General features: G+C 53.6%; 1 protein-coding gene and 1 long non-coding RNA gene across 2 annotated transcripts; both read left to right on the plus strand.

Annotated features, from left to right (window-relative positions):
• Window positions 1-1,138: 1,138 nt before the first annotated feature.
• LOC146756407 (uncharacterized) lies at window positions 1,139-2,995 on the plus strand. The gene has a single exon (XM_085524355.1). It carries the CDS (start codon window positions 1,139-1,141, stop codon window positions 2,993-2,995), a length of 1,857 nt encoding a protein of 618 aa, XP_085380481.1.
• Window positions 2,996-8,879: 5,884 nt separating this feature from the next.
• On the plus strand, window positions 8,880-9,254 carry LOC146756408 (uncharacterized). The gene is made up of 3 exons (XR_014937444.1): window positions 8,880-8,954; window positions 9,046-9,117; window positions 9,225-9,254. It is a non-coding gene; the product is annotated as an uncharacterized LOC146756408 (long non-coding RNA).
• Window positions 9,255-11,613: the final 2,359 nt, after the last annotated feature.

An 11,613-nucleotide genomic window follows, 5' to 3' on the forward strand; every position in this document is an offset into this window, starting at 1 on the left:
GCTGTTCCCAGCAAGGAGCCTCTTTGCTTGCAGGAGCCCGTGAGCTTTGAGGAGGTGGCCGTATATTTCAGCAGGGAGGAGTGGGCGCTGCTGGACCCTGTGCAACGAGAGCTCTACCGGGACGTGATGTTGGAGACACACCAGTGTGTGGCCTCGCTGGGTGAGAGCTTGTCTGCCTTTCCTCCTCGTTAGGGCACCTTTGGCTGTGCAGAATGAGCCTCTGCAAGCCGGGCCTTGAATAAACACCATGCAGCTACATATTGACTCACACCACAGTGCCAGCAAGAAAGGAGATACTGAAAAGCATGAGTTTCAGAAGGGATTAGTATGCACGGCACTCTGATCAAAGCCACAGAGTCAGTGCTGGCAAGCAGGCATCAGCCAGGAGGGAGAAAACCAGCCCTTGTGTTGTGTGTTGCTTGGTGCCACCAGCTCCAGCTCACAGATGAATCCCTGGTTACTGCTATGGAATTGAGGATTTTCCATGCAATTGCCATCAACATTTTGATGCCTTGACCACTGGTAGACTGTAAGAAAACAAATAAGCTGTTGTAAAGTTAATTTGAAAGAAAAAATATCCCTTCACAATGTTCAGAGATGTCAAAACATTCTTTGCTCCAAGGGAAGCTGTAGGCACAGTGTCATTTAGACCTAAATGGTGGTTTCTCCTTGGGGAGGGGCACAGAGTGGAACTGTTGAACAGGCACTGTGCCAGCATGAGGGAAATGCTCTCTTGTTCCCTGTTTCTCTCCCTGAAGCTCCACTTCCAGCCCCCAAGCCCGTGGTGATCTCCCTGCTTGAAAGAGGGGAAGACCCCTGGATCCCAGATGTGCATAGCCCTGAGGCCATGCCAGGAGACCTCAGCCCAGGTGAGGTGGTGGAGGGAAGGGGAATGTTGGGGCTGTAAGAGCCTTCTCTGCCTGTGTTTTATTTTGGGCACCGTGTGCTATTGCTGCATTTCCTCTGTCATCCAGCAGCTGATGGGATCAGAAATACAAAGGAGGTTCCGCAGAGAAATTGTGTAGCGGAAATGCAGCGGAATTGCATCTCTGAGGAAGAAATCAGAAGGGATGTCCAGGAAGTCCTGCAGCAAGGTCAGGGTGAGCACATCAAGAAGCCCCTGGGAAAGCATCTGGGAATGACAGTGAGGAACCCAGTGGACTTCAACATAGGTCCAAAGCAGCCTGAGGAAACCAGGAGCAAGGATGTGTGCCAGATGAAAAAGCAGAATCCATGCACTGAGTGTGAGAAAAGCTTTAAACTGGATTCCAGCATCACTAGCCACCAGTGCACGCCCTCAGCAAAGAGGCATTATGAGTTCTGTGATTCTGCAGAGAGCATGAAATGGAGACTCCACCCCACTGGCCAGCAGTGCATGTACACAGGAGAGAGAGCCTTTGAGTGCTCTGACTGTGGAAAGACTTTTACGGACAGTGGGAGCCTCACTTCCCACCAGTGTATCCACAGAAGAGAGAGACTGTACAAGTGCCTTGAGTGTGGGAAGAGCTTGAAAGGTATTTCTAAACTCAAAATACACCAACGTGTCCACACAGGAGAGCAACCATGTAAGTGCCCTGAGTGTGGGAAGAGCTTTAAGGATAGTTCTAAACTCAAAATACACCAACGTGTCCACACAGGAGAGCGACCATATAAGTGCCTTGAGTGTGGGAAGAGCTTCAAAAACAGTTCCAACCTCACCATCCACCATCGCATCCACACAGGAGAGAGACCATTTAAGTGCACTGATTGTGGGAAGAGCTTCAAAAACAGTTCCAGCCTCACTGTCCACCATCACATTCACACAGGAGAGAGACCCTGCAAGTGCTCTGAGTGTGGGAAGAACTTCAGTAGCAGCTCTGAACTGAAGGTGCACCAGCGTGTCCACACAGGAGAGAGACCATATAAGTGCTCTGAGTGTGAGAAGAGCTTCATAAGCAGTTCTAATTTGAAGCTCCACCAGCGCATCCATACAGGAGAGAAACCCTATAAGTGTCCTGAGTGTGGGAAGAGCTTCAGAAGCAGCTCTGAACTGAAGCTCCACCAGCGTGTCCACACAGGAGAGAGACCATATAAGTGCTCTGAGTGTGAGAAGACCTTCATAAGCAGTTCTGATTTGAAGCTCCACCAGCGCATCCACACAGGAGAGAGACCATATAAGTGCTCTGAGTGTGGGAAGAGCTTCATAAGCAGTTTTAATTTGAAGCGCCACCAGAGCATCCACACAGGAGAGAGACCCTGCAAGTGCTCTGAGTGTGGGAAGAGCTTCAGAAGCAGCTCTAAACTGAAGGTGCACCAGCGTGTCCACACAGGAGTGAGACCATATAAGTGTTCTGAGTGTGGGAAGAGCTTCATAAGCAGTTCTAATTTGAAGCTCCACCAGCGCATCCATACAGGAGAGAAACCCTATAAGTGTCCTGAGTGTGGGAAGAGCTTCAGAAGCAGCTCTGAACTGAAGGTGCACCAGCGTGTCCACACAGGAGAGAGACCCTATGAGTGTCCTGAGTGTGGTAAGAGCTTCAAAGGGAGTTCTGAATTGAAGCTCCACCAGCGCATCCACGCAGGAGAGAAACCCTATAAGTGTCCTGAGTGTGGGAAGAGCTTCAGAAGCAGCTCTAAACTGAAGGTGCACCAGCCTGTCCACACAGGAGAGAGACCATATAAGTGCTCTGAGTGTGGGAAGAGCTTCATAAGCAGTTCTGATTTGAAGCTCCACCAGCGCATCCATACAGGAGAGAAACCCTATAAGTGTCCTGAGTGTGGGAAGAGCTTCAAAAGGCGTTCTGAATTGAAGATGCACCAGTGCATGCACACAGGAGAGCGACCCTATAAGTGTCCTGAGTGTGGGAAGAGCTTTAAAAGGCGTCCTGAGCTGACGCTGCATCAGAGCATCCACAGGAAAAAGAGACCCTGTGAGTGTCCTGAGTGTGGTAAGAGCTTCAAAGGGAGTTCTGAATTGAAGCTGCACCAGCATATGCACACAGGAGAGAGACCATAGCTTCTGTTGGACAGTTTAGAACATTTTGGCCAGGCCTGCATGCAGGGAGATGCCTGGGAACTTGTCTTTTCTCTCCCTCAGAGAATCCCATCTGCTGTGTTACCAGAATGTCTGCACCAGTGAGCTGAAATGGCAGGAAACCTTGAGTGTGAGAAGGGCTTTGTGCTGAGCAGAGAGCTCCTCACACTCCCAGAAGAACTTCATGCAAAGCTCAGTCCTCATTAAACATTGCAAGTCCACAGGACAGGTAGCTACTAGGAGTGCATCTCCTGCAGGAAGAGTTTCTCTCAGGGCTGGTGCCTCATTTCTCATGGGAAAACCCCCAGCAGGAGAGACTCTCAGGATGCTGGAGAGCCCAGGGATGAGGGAGACCAATGCTTCTCCCCATGCAGGAAGAGTTTGCAAAGAAGACGGCATCACCGACACCCTCTGCAGAAGGGACTTAACCCAGGAGCTTCAGATGGCCTTTCCTTGCTGCCCAAAGCACTTCTCTCACCATGCCCGCTTTCCACTTCTACTCTTCCCACCAGCTGCTTTTTGATGCTGTTTCCTAGTGGAGAAGTGGTTGTGTAGGGATCTGCTGTGTGTCTGTGTGCATGTGTTGCTCTCAGTCATTTCTGAGCGCACTCATGCATCCCAGAGAAGGGTCAGCAGAGCAGTAGCGTGGCTCTTGGAGGTTTTCTGAGAATCTTCTGTAGTGGAAAGAGAAGGGGGTGAATAAAGTAGCTGAGTTGTTCTGGAGCTTTCTTCACTGCAGTCTTGTTTTTGCTCTTAAAATAAATGTCAGCATGTGGAATGAGGAGAGGGAAAGGTGCAAGCAGGGTTTCGTTTTGGTGCCCTCTCCAGCCCACTGCTTGCTTCTGGACAAGGCATTTCCTTTCTTAATAGGGGAGATGCTCCAGGCCCTTCACCATCTTCATGGCCCTCCGCTGGACTCTCTCCAAGAGATCCCTGTCTTTTTTGTACTGGGGAGCCCAGAACTGGACACAATATTCCAGATGAGGCCTCACCAGGGTAGAGTAGAGGGGGAGGATCACCTCCTTCGACCTGCTGGACACACTCTTTTTAATGCACCCCAGGATGCCATTGGCCTTCTTGGCTACAAGGGCACACTGCCGGCTCATGGCCAATCTGTCGTCCACCAGGACGCCCAGGTCCCTCTCAGCAGATCTCCTCTCCAGCAGGTCTTCCCCCAGCCTGTGCTGGTGCATGCAATTATTCCTCCCTAGGTGCAAGACTCTACACTTGCTTTTGCTAAACCTCATCCGGTTTCTTACTGCCCAGCTCTCCAGCCTGTCCAGGTCTCGCTGAATGGCAGCACAGCCTTCAGGCATGTCAGCCAATCCTCCCAACTTCGTGTCATCACAAATTTGCTGAGGGTGGTCACTATCCCCTCATCAAGGTCGCTGATGATGTTTAACAAGACCAGACCCAGTACAGACCCCAGGGGGACGCTGCTAGTTACACGCCTCCAGCCAGATACCACACCGGCAATGACAACCCTCTGCACTCTGCCAGTCAGCCAATTCTCAACCCACTTCACTGTCCACTCATCTATCCCATACTTCCTCAGCTTTATAAGGATGTCATGGGGGACAGTATCAAAAGCCTTACTGAAATCAAGGTAGACTACATCTACCACCCTCCCCCTGTCCACCCAGCTAGTGACATCTTCATAAAAGGCGACCAGGTTGGTCGAGCACGACCTCCCCTTGGTGAACCCATGCTGAGTACTCATGATAGCCTCCATATCACCCAGTTGTCTGGAGATAGCATCTAGAACAAGCTGTTGCATCACCTTCCCTGGGACAGAGGTGAGGCTGACTTGCCTATAATTACCCGGGTCTTCCTTCTTGCCCTTTTTGAAGACTGGAGTGACATTGGCCGTCCTCCAGTCTTCAGGCACCTCCTCAGTTCTCCAAGATCTCTGATAGATTACAGAGAGCAGCTCAGCAAAGATCTCTGCCAGCTCTCTCAGCACCAGCAGATACACCCCATCAGGTCCCATGGATTTATCGACCTTAATGTTTCCTAGGCACTCACGGACCACCTCCTCCCCGACTAAAGGGAAATCTCCCATTCCCCGGACTCTCTCATTAACCTCCAGGGTCTGGGATTTCTGAGGGAGAGCCCTTTCACTAAAGACAGAAGCAAATGATCCTGCGGGGTTAGGAAAGGGCACAGCAGAGCAGTCAATGAGGAGCACAAGGCAGTGAAGCGCAGCACGAGCCATTGATTGCCTGCACTGATGATGTTCTGCAGCCACCTCCATTGAGATCTGCGTCCTGAGTGCGGATGGAAAGTGAAGGGAAAGGAGGAGCGGGGAATGGAGGGGCAGGAAGCGCTTGGTGCCGGCAGGAGCAGTTCCGGGCCATGGCGCCATGGGAAGGTGATCGGGGCCGGGAGGAGCGGGCTGTGCGCTGCCAATGGGGTCGGGCCGCGGTGCGGGGCATGGAGGGATGTCAGGGGAGGAGCTGGCGGTGCTGCGGCATGCAGAGGCGATGCGTGCGGTGCCAGGGAGTGCGTGGAGCTGAAGGAAGGTGTGTAACATGTCCTTGCTCTGGCTGTCAGTGAGCGAGACGAGTCGGGGCTGCAGTTCTGTGCTGGTGTTTGTTGCTGGGACCATGCCATGTGGAACGCCAGTGCCAGCAGTGCCAGCAGTTAGAACCCTGTTGGGCCATGTTAGAACCCTGGCCACAGCTGTTACCTTGGTCACCACTGCCCCACGCAACGCACTCGCCTCTTAGAGCTCCGGCCATTAACAGCCATGTGGGGACCTAAGAGAGCGAGGCTGGAGGAAACCCAACATTTAGCTGGGAAGATGGTTCCGGGGACTGCAGGGTCGAGGAGGAGGAGGAGGGGGCCCGCCAGGACCATCAGGCGGCAGACAGGCAAGCGAGCCCATTGCCATCGCGCCTGGACCAGGCGCGTGACCACCTCCGTTGAGCCCATGGAGGTGGATCCACCTCCAGATGAACCCATGGAGGTGGATCCACCTCCAGATGAACCCATGGAGGTGGATCCACCTCCAGATGAACCCATGGAGGTGGATCCACCTGAGGATGAGCCCATGGAGGTGGATCCGCCCGATGCACAGCTGGCCTGGCACCACACCACCGTGCCAGGCCCTGCAGCAGTACCACCTCAGCTGCAGCATCGCTGGTCCAAGCGCTGGGCTCCGTACTGTCTGCGCGGCCCCTGCCCCCGGCATTAGCTGGGTGGCTTCATTTAACATCAGCTCCTCCTCTCAGACCTCTGCAGGCCCCTGGTTCCATCTGAACCCTGTTTTTATTGGTGTTTTTATTGTAAAGTTTAGTTAGTTAGGATTAGGTGTTAGGATTACCTTATTGTTCATGTTTTTTAATTAGGAGTAGGTTATTGTTCACGTTTTATTGTTAGGTGTTGGTTTTTGTTCCTGTTTTAGAGTTAGGCATAGGTTACTGTTCGTACTTAGAGTTAGGTGGGTTCCTACCAGCAGTTGGCAGCAAACAGCGCTCACTCGGTAAGCACACGTCTGCTTTCTCACCCAATGACATGAGTGCTGCTCCATGAGTGCGGAGGTCTGTGAAATCTCCGAGGGATGGGATTTGCATCTTTTGACTTTTCTGTTGCAGATTGTCAAGGAGCAGAGCGTGAGTGGCTGTGAAATGCAATTGGGCTTCATGGAAACAGTCTGGAGCTGTGTCTGGAGCTTCCTGCATGGCTGTTGTAAGGTAGGTGTGCCTTACTGTAAGCATGCTCTGAAGCAGTGTTGGTTAAGCACAGCTCACTCCTCTGTCTTCAACAGATCAGCTTTCTGCACTCTTTATTTCTGTGGCTGGCGTTGTAGAGCACAGCAGCAGCAAGGCCACGAACACGTCCACAACCAGGTACGTGAACATGGGTGACTTTAATGGCTAGAATAACATTGCTGTTAGTATTAATAAGGCAGTGGTCACGCGTGTGTGCTGGAGCTCAGGGATAGGTTTATTCTTGTCTGTTGAGTTCTTCCCTTATTTGACACCCACCCATCCTCTCTTGCTTCTCTTCCCTTTCAGTTGTTAGAAAGCTCCTTGACTGTTTCCCAATTGATTCTTGCAGGACTCGGAGGGTTTTGAGTGTAAGGCTTGGGAGATGGTGAAGCAACCCAAGGCAAGTGCTGCTCAGCTGAGCAAGAAAGCCAAGAAGGAAAGCAAAAAGAAACGATAAGGGCTTGAGCAGGAAGGCACAAAGGACAGCAGAATCGCCTGGATTGCGTCCTCAGAGGTGCACCAAAGGACACACACTGTGTGGTCCGGTTTTCAGGCCTGGCCGTGATTTCCCTTTCATGGACTGCAGAGAGGAACTGAGGAAGTTTTAGTCATTACCAGTATCCCTCCTATTTGATTTCATATTGAAATGTATTTTGGATGCATTTAGCACATCTGTGTATTCCAAATAAAAGCAAAACAAACATTTGAATGGTGTTGCTGCCTTTTTCAATAGCTGCTCAATACAGTGCCTGGCTCGGGCTGGCAATTGCAGGACCATGAAGTGTTCGGCTTCACATCCCTACCTGAATCACAGAATCACAGAATTGTAGGGGTTGGAAGGGACCTCTAGAGATCATCGAGTCCAACCCCCCTGCCAAAGCAGGCTCCCTACACCACATCACACAGCTCGGCATCCAGGCGGGTCTTGAATATCTCCAGAGAAGGAGATTCCACCACATCCCTGGGCAGCCTGTTCCAGTGCTCCGTCACCCTCACTGTAAAGAAGTTCTTCTGCACATTCGTGTGGAACTTCCTATGCTGTACTTTCATCCCATTACCCATAGTCCTGTCCCCACGCACTACTGAAAAGAGACCAGCCTCACCACTATGGCCCCCACACCTCAGGTATTTATAAACCTGGATCCAGTCCCCTCTCAGCCTTCTTTTCTCAAGGCTAAACAGACCCAGTTCCCTAAGTCTCTCCTCATAGGGGAGATGCTCCAGGCCCTTCACCATCTTTGTGGCCCTCCGCTGGACTCTCTCCAAGAGATCCCTGTCTTTTTTGTACTGGGGAGCCCAGAACTGGACACAATATTCCAGATGAGGCCTCACCAGGGTAGAGTAGAGGAGTAGGATCACCTCCTTCGACCTGTATGTAAAAAATGTAATTGCATTGACAGTTTCCATTACAACAAGAGCAGTAGAACAATATGAGTATGCATTATCCAATATATCATGGATGACACTGATGGGGGCACAGAATGCATTGAGGCCACCAAAGAGCCATAAGAGGGGGAGTGGGCAGCCAAAGCTGAGCCCACTTGTGGGGCAGAGCATGAGGAGCGCTATGGGGCTGGCACTGTGGGGCTGCCCCACATCTCAGCACCGGAGCACAGTGGGGTGCCAGGGGGGGGCACCAAGCTGCTGCAGGTAATGCCAGAGTACTATGAGAACCCATAGGGAACAGCCCCATAGCGCCCCACTGCACCCCACATTGCCCCACTTCACCCCATAGAGCTCCAGTTCACCCCAGTCTGCCCCAGTTTACCCCCCATTCCACCCCAGATTGCCCCAATTTACCCCAATTCCCCCCCCAGTTCACCCCAATTCACCCCCATTCACCCCCATTTCACCACACATCATCCCAGTTCCCCCCCCAAGTCACTCTCATATCCCCCAATCCCCCCCAATTCACCCCCATTCCCCCCATATCACCCCAGTTCATCCCAGTTCCCCCCCAAGTCACTCTCAGACCCCTCCAGTCCCCCCAATTCTCCCCCATTCACCTCAATTCACTTCACATCACCCCAGTCCCCCCCAAAGTCACTCTCATATCCCCCAATCCCCCCCCATTCACCCCAGTTCATCCCAGTTTCCCCCAGTCCATCCCCAGTTGCCCCCATTTCACCCCATTTCCCCCCCCAGCCCACCACCCCCTCCCAGCCTGCAGCCCCTCTGTGCCCTGTGGACGCCGATGGGGACCCGGCCTCACCCAGCTGCACCCCCAGGTCAGACCCCCCCCCCCCACCAGAACCCAGAGCTCATTTTGGGCTTAAAAAGCCCCAGATTGGTGCCAATTTCACCCCCTTTGACTCCCAGGAATGAGGTGGCACCAGGTGAGGATGCGTCTGCGGTGCTGGGGGGGCTGATCCTCGAGCTGTCCAACCTCAAGTGAGTGCTGGGGGGGGGTTAGGGTTAGGGTCCCATTGGCACTTATGGGGTCTCACTGTCCCCTATGGGGTCTCACTGTCCCCTATGGGGTCTCATTGTCCCTGCAGCCGCCGTGTGATGAGCGCCCATCGTGCCCTATAGGGGTCTCACTATCCCCTATGGGATCTCACTGTCCCTTATGGGGACTCTCATTGCCCCTGTGGGGTCTCATTGGTCTCTGTGGGGTCCCATTGTTCCCTATGAGGTCTCATTGGTCTCTATGGGGTCTCATTATCCCCTATGGGGTCCCATTATCCTACAGCCGCCGTGTGATGAGCGCCCATCGTGCCCTGGTGTTGCTGCTGCGTCTGCATCGTGAGCGGAGCCGGGGGGTGTACAACAGCAGGAGGAGGAGGAGGAAGATGGAGGGGGACGAGCCAGGATGAAGCTGCAGCTGTGAGTGGGGCTTTATTGGGGAAAAAAAGCCCATAATGGTGCAATAAACACACGAGTGTGAGCAGGGCTGGAACAACACAACTACACAATAACACAACAACGCAACAGGGAACGGCTGCTGAGCTCTGCTCCTGGTGCAAAGTGGTGGTGTAAAGCTGATGGTGCACAAATGATGGTGCAAAGTGGTGGTGCACAACTGAAGGTGCAAAGGGATGCTGCAAAGTGATGGTGCACAAGTGATAGTGTACAAATGATGGTACAAAGTAGTGGTGCAAATGATGGTGCAAAGGTATGGTGCACAAGTGATGATGCACAACTGAAGGTGTAAAGTGGTGATGTAAAGTGATGGTGTAAAGATGATGGTGCACGAGTGGTGGTGCAAAGCTGATGGTGTACAAATGATGGTGCACAAGTGATAGTGCACTAATGATGGTGCACAGTTGGTGCCCAGCTGCTGCCTTCTGTCCCACGTTGCGCTCAGCACAGCCTGGGGATGACACAGAGTGCGTTATTAGTAATAGTAATTAGTAATTACGGCCGTAATTAACATCATCACCACCACAACTGCCCCGACACACACAGTACAATATGTGGGGGCCAACCCCATAACCCTTATAGCCCATAACCCCTTATAACCCCCATAACCCCACAACCCGAAACCCCGATAACCCCATACCCCTATAACCCCATAACCCCATAGCCAACCCCATAACCCCATAAATAACCCCATAACCCCATAAATAACCCCATAAAAAACCCCATAACTCCATAAATAACCCCATAACCCCCACAAACCCCATAAATAACTCGATAACTCACAACCCCATCACCTACTAACCCCTATAACCCCATACCCCATTACCTGCTATCAGTCACCGCCGTCCCTGGTGTCCCTGTGCTCTCGGTGCATACACAGAGCGATATGACGCCAGGGTGAGCGGGCAGAACCTCCTGGTGTGCGTGTTGTCCCGCGTGGCGCCGCACTGCAGACACACGTAGCGCCGCAGGATGGGGCACAGCACACGGCCACGCGCGTCCTTCAGAGCGTGGCTGCTCCACACCGCGCGGGACTCCCCGTTACAGCGGCAGAACGGGCAGAACGGGGACGGGAAACGGGGGCGGGCTGATAAGGGGGGGCAGGCCGACAGGGGGCACTGTGGTGGTGCGATAGTGGGTCGTGATAGTGAGAAGGAGGGCCTTGGTGGTGATAGGGGGGGACATGGTGATAAGGGGGGGTGGGGGGGTGGGGGTGTCCTGCTGATAAGGGAGGTCCTGCTGATGCTGTGCTGAGCTGTGTTGACACCGACACACCTGGGGACACACACAGACATGGTGGAACATGGCAAATGGCGACCCCAGTGACACTGACCCCAGGTGACCCCCCGGTCACATTGAACCCCCCTGCCGTTGCCCCCCCCGCCCCCCATTCCCATACCTGCCGTCCCGGTTTGGTCCGCTTGGTTCTGTCCCGTCCCGGCTCGGTCCGTTCCGTTCTGTCCTGTCCCAGTTTGGTCCGGTCCTATGGTTCCATTCCCGCAGCAGAGCCCTCAGCAGGGCCGGCAGCCCCATGGAGTCGCACCACGGCTCCCATATAGGGCCGTGATCCCTTATAGGGCCCTGATCCCATAGGGGGCTCTGATCCCATATAGGGCTGTGCTCCCTTATAGGGCCGTGCTCCCCTATAGGGTCATGCTCCCTTATGGGGCCGTGCTCCTCTATAGGGCCCTGATCCCATATAGGGCCCTGATCCCATATAGGGCTGTGATCCCTTATAGGGCCATGCTCCCATATAGGGCTGTGATCCCTTATAGGGCCGTGCTCCCATAGCCATCCATGCTCCCCTATAGGGCCGTGCTCCTGTTGCCGTCTGTGCTCCATTCCCGCCTCCAGCCCCGTCCCCCACCTCCTTTATCCCCCGACTCCCCCCTTTATCCCCCCCATTGGAGCCGCCCCGTCTGCCCTGTGGGGTGGCGGCGTCTGGGGCTGCTGCCGTATGGGGTCGGTGGTGCTGCTGTGGGGTGGGGCTGGCACCGGGGGAGCGTTGGGTGGGGGGCACCTCAT

This window comes from Coturnix japonica, chromosome 27, assembly GCF_054131305.1.
Source record: "Coturnix japonica strain WE chromosome 27, WE-NBRP24, whole genome shotgun sequence".
In the NCBI taxonomy this organism is placed as follows: domain Eukaryota; kingdom Metazoa; phylum Chordata; class Aves; order Galliformes; family Phasianidae; genus Coturnix; species Coturnix japonica.

Excerpts from the sequence above, each read along its gene's own strand:
- LOC146756407 (XM_085524355.1), top strand. The coding sequence starts at position 1,139 with ATGACAGTGAGGAACCCAGTGGACTTCAACATAGGTCCAAAGCAGCCT.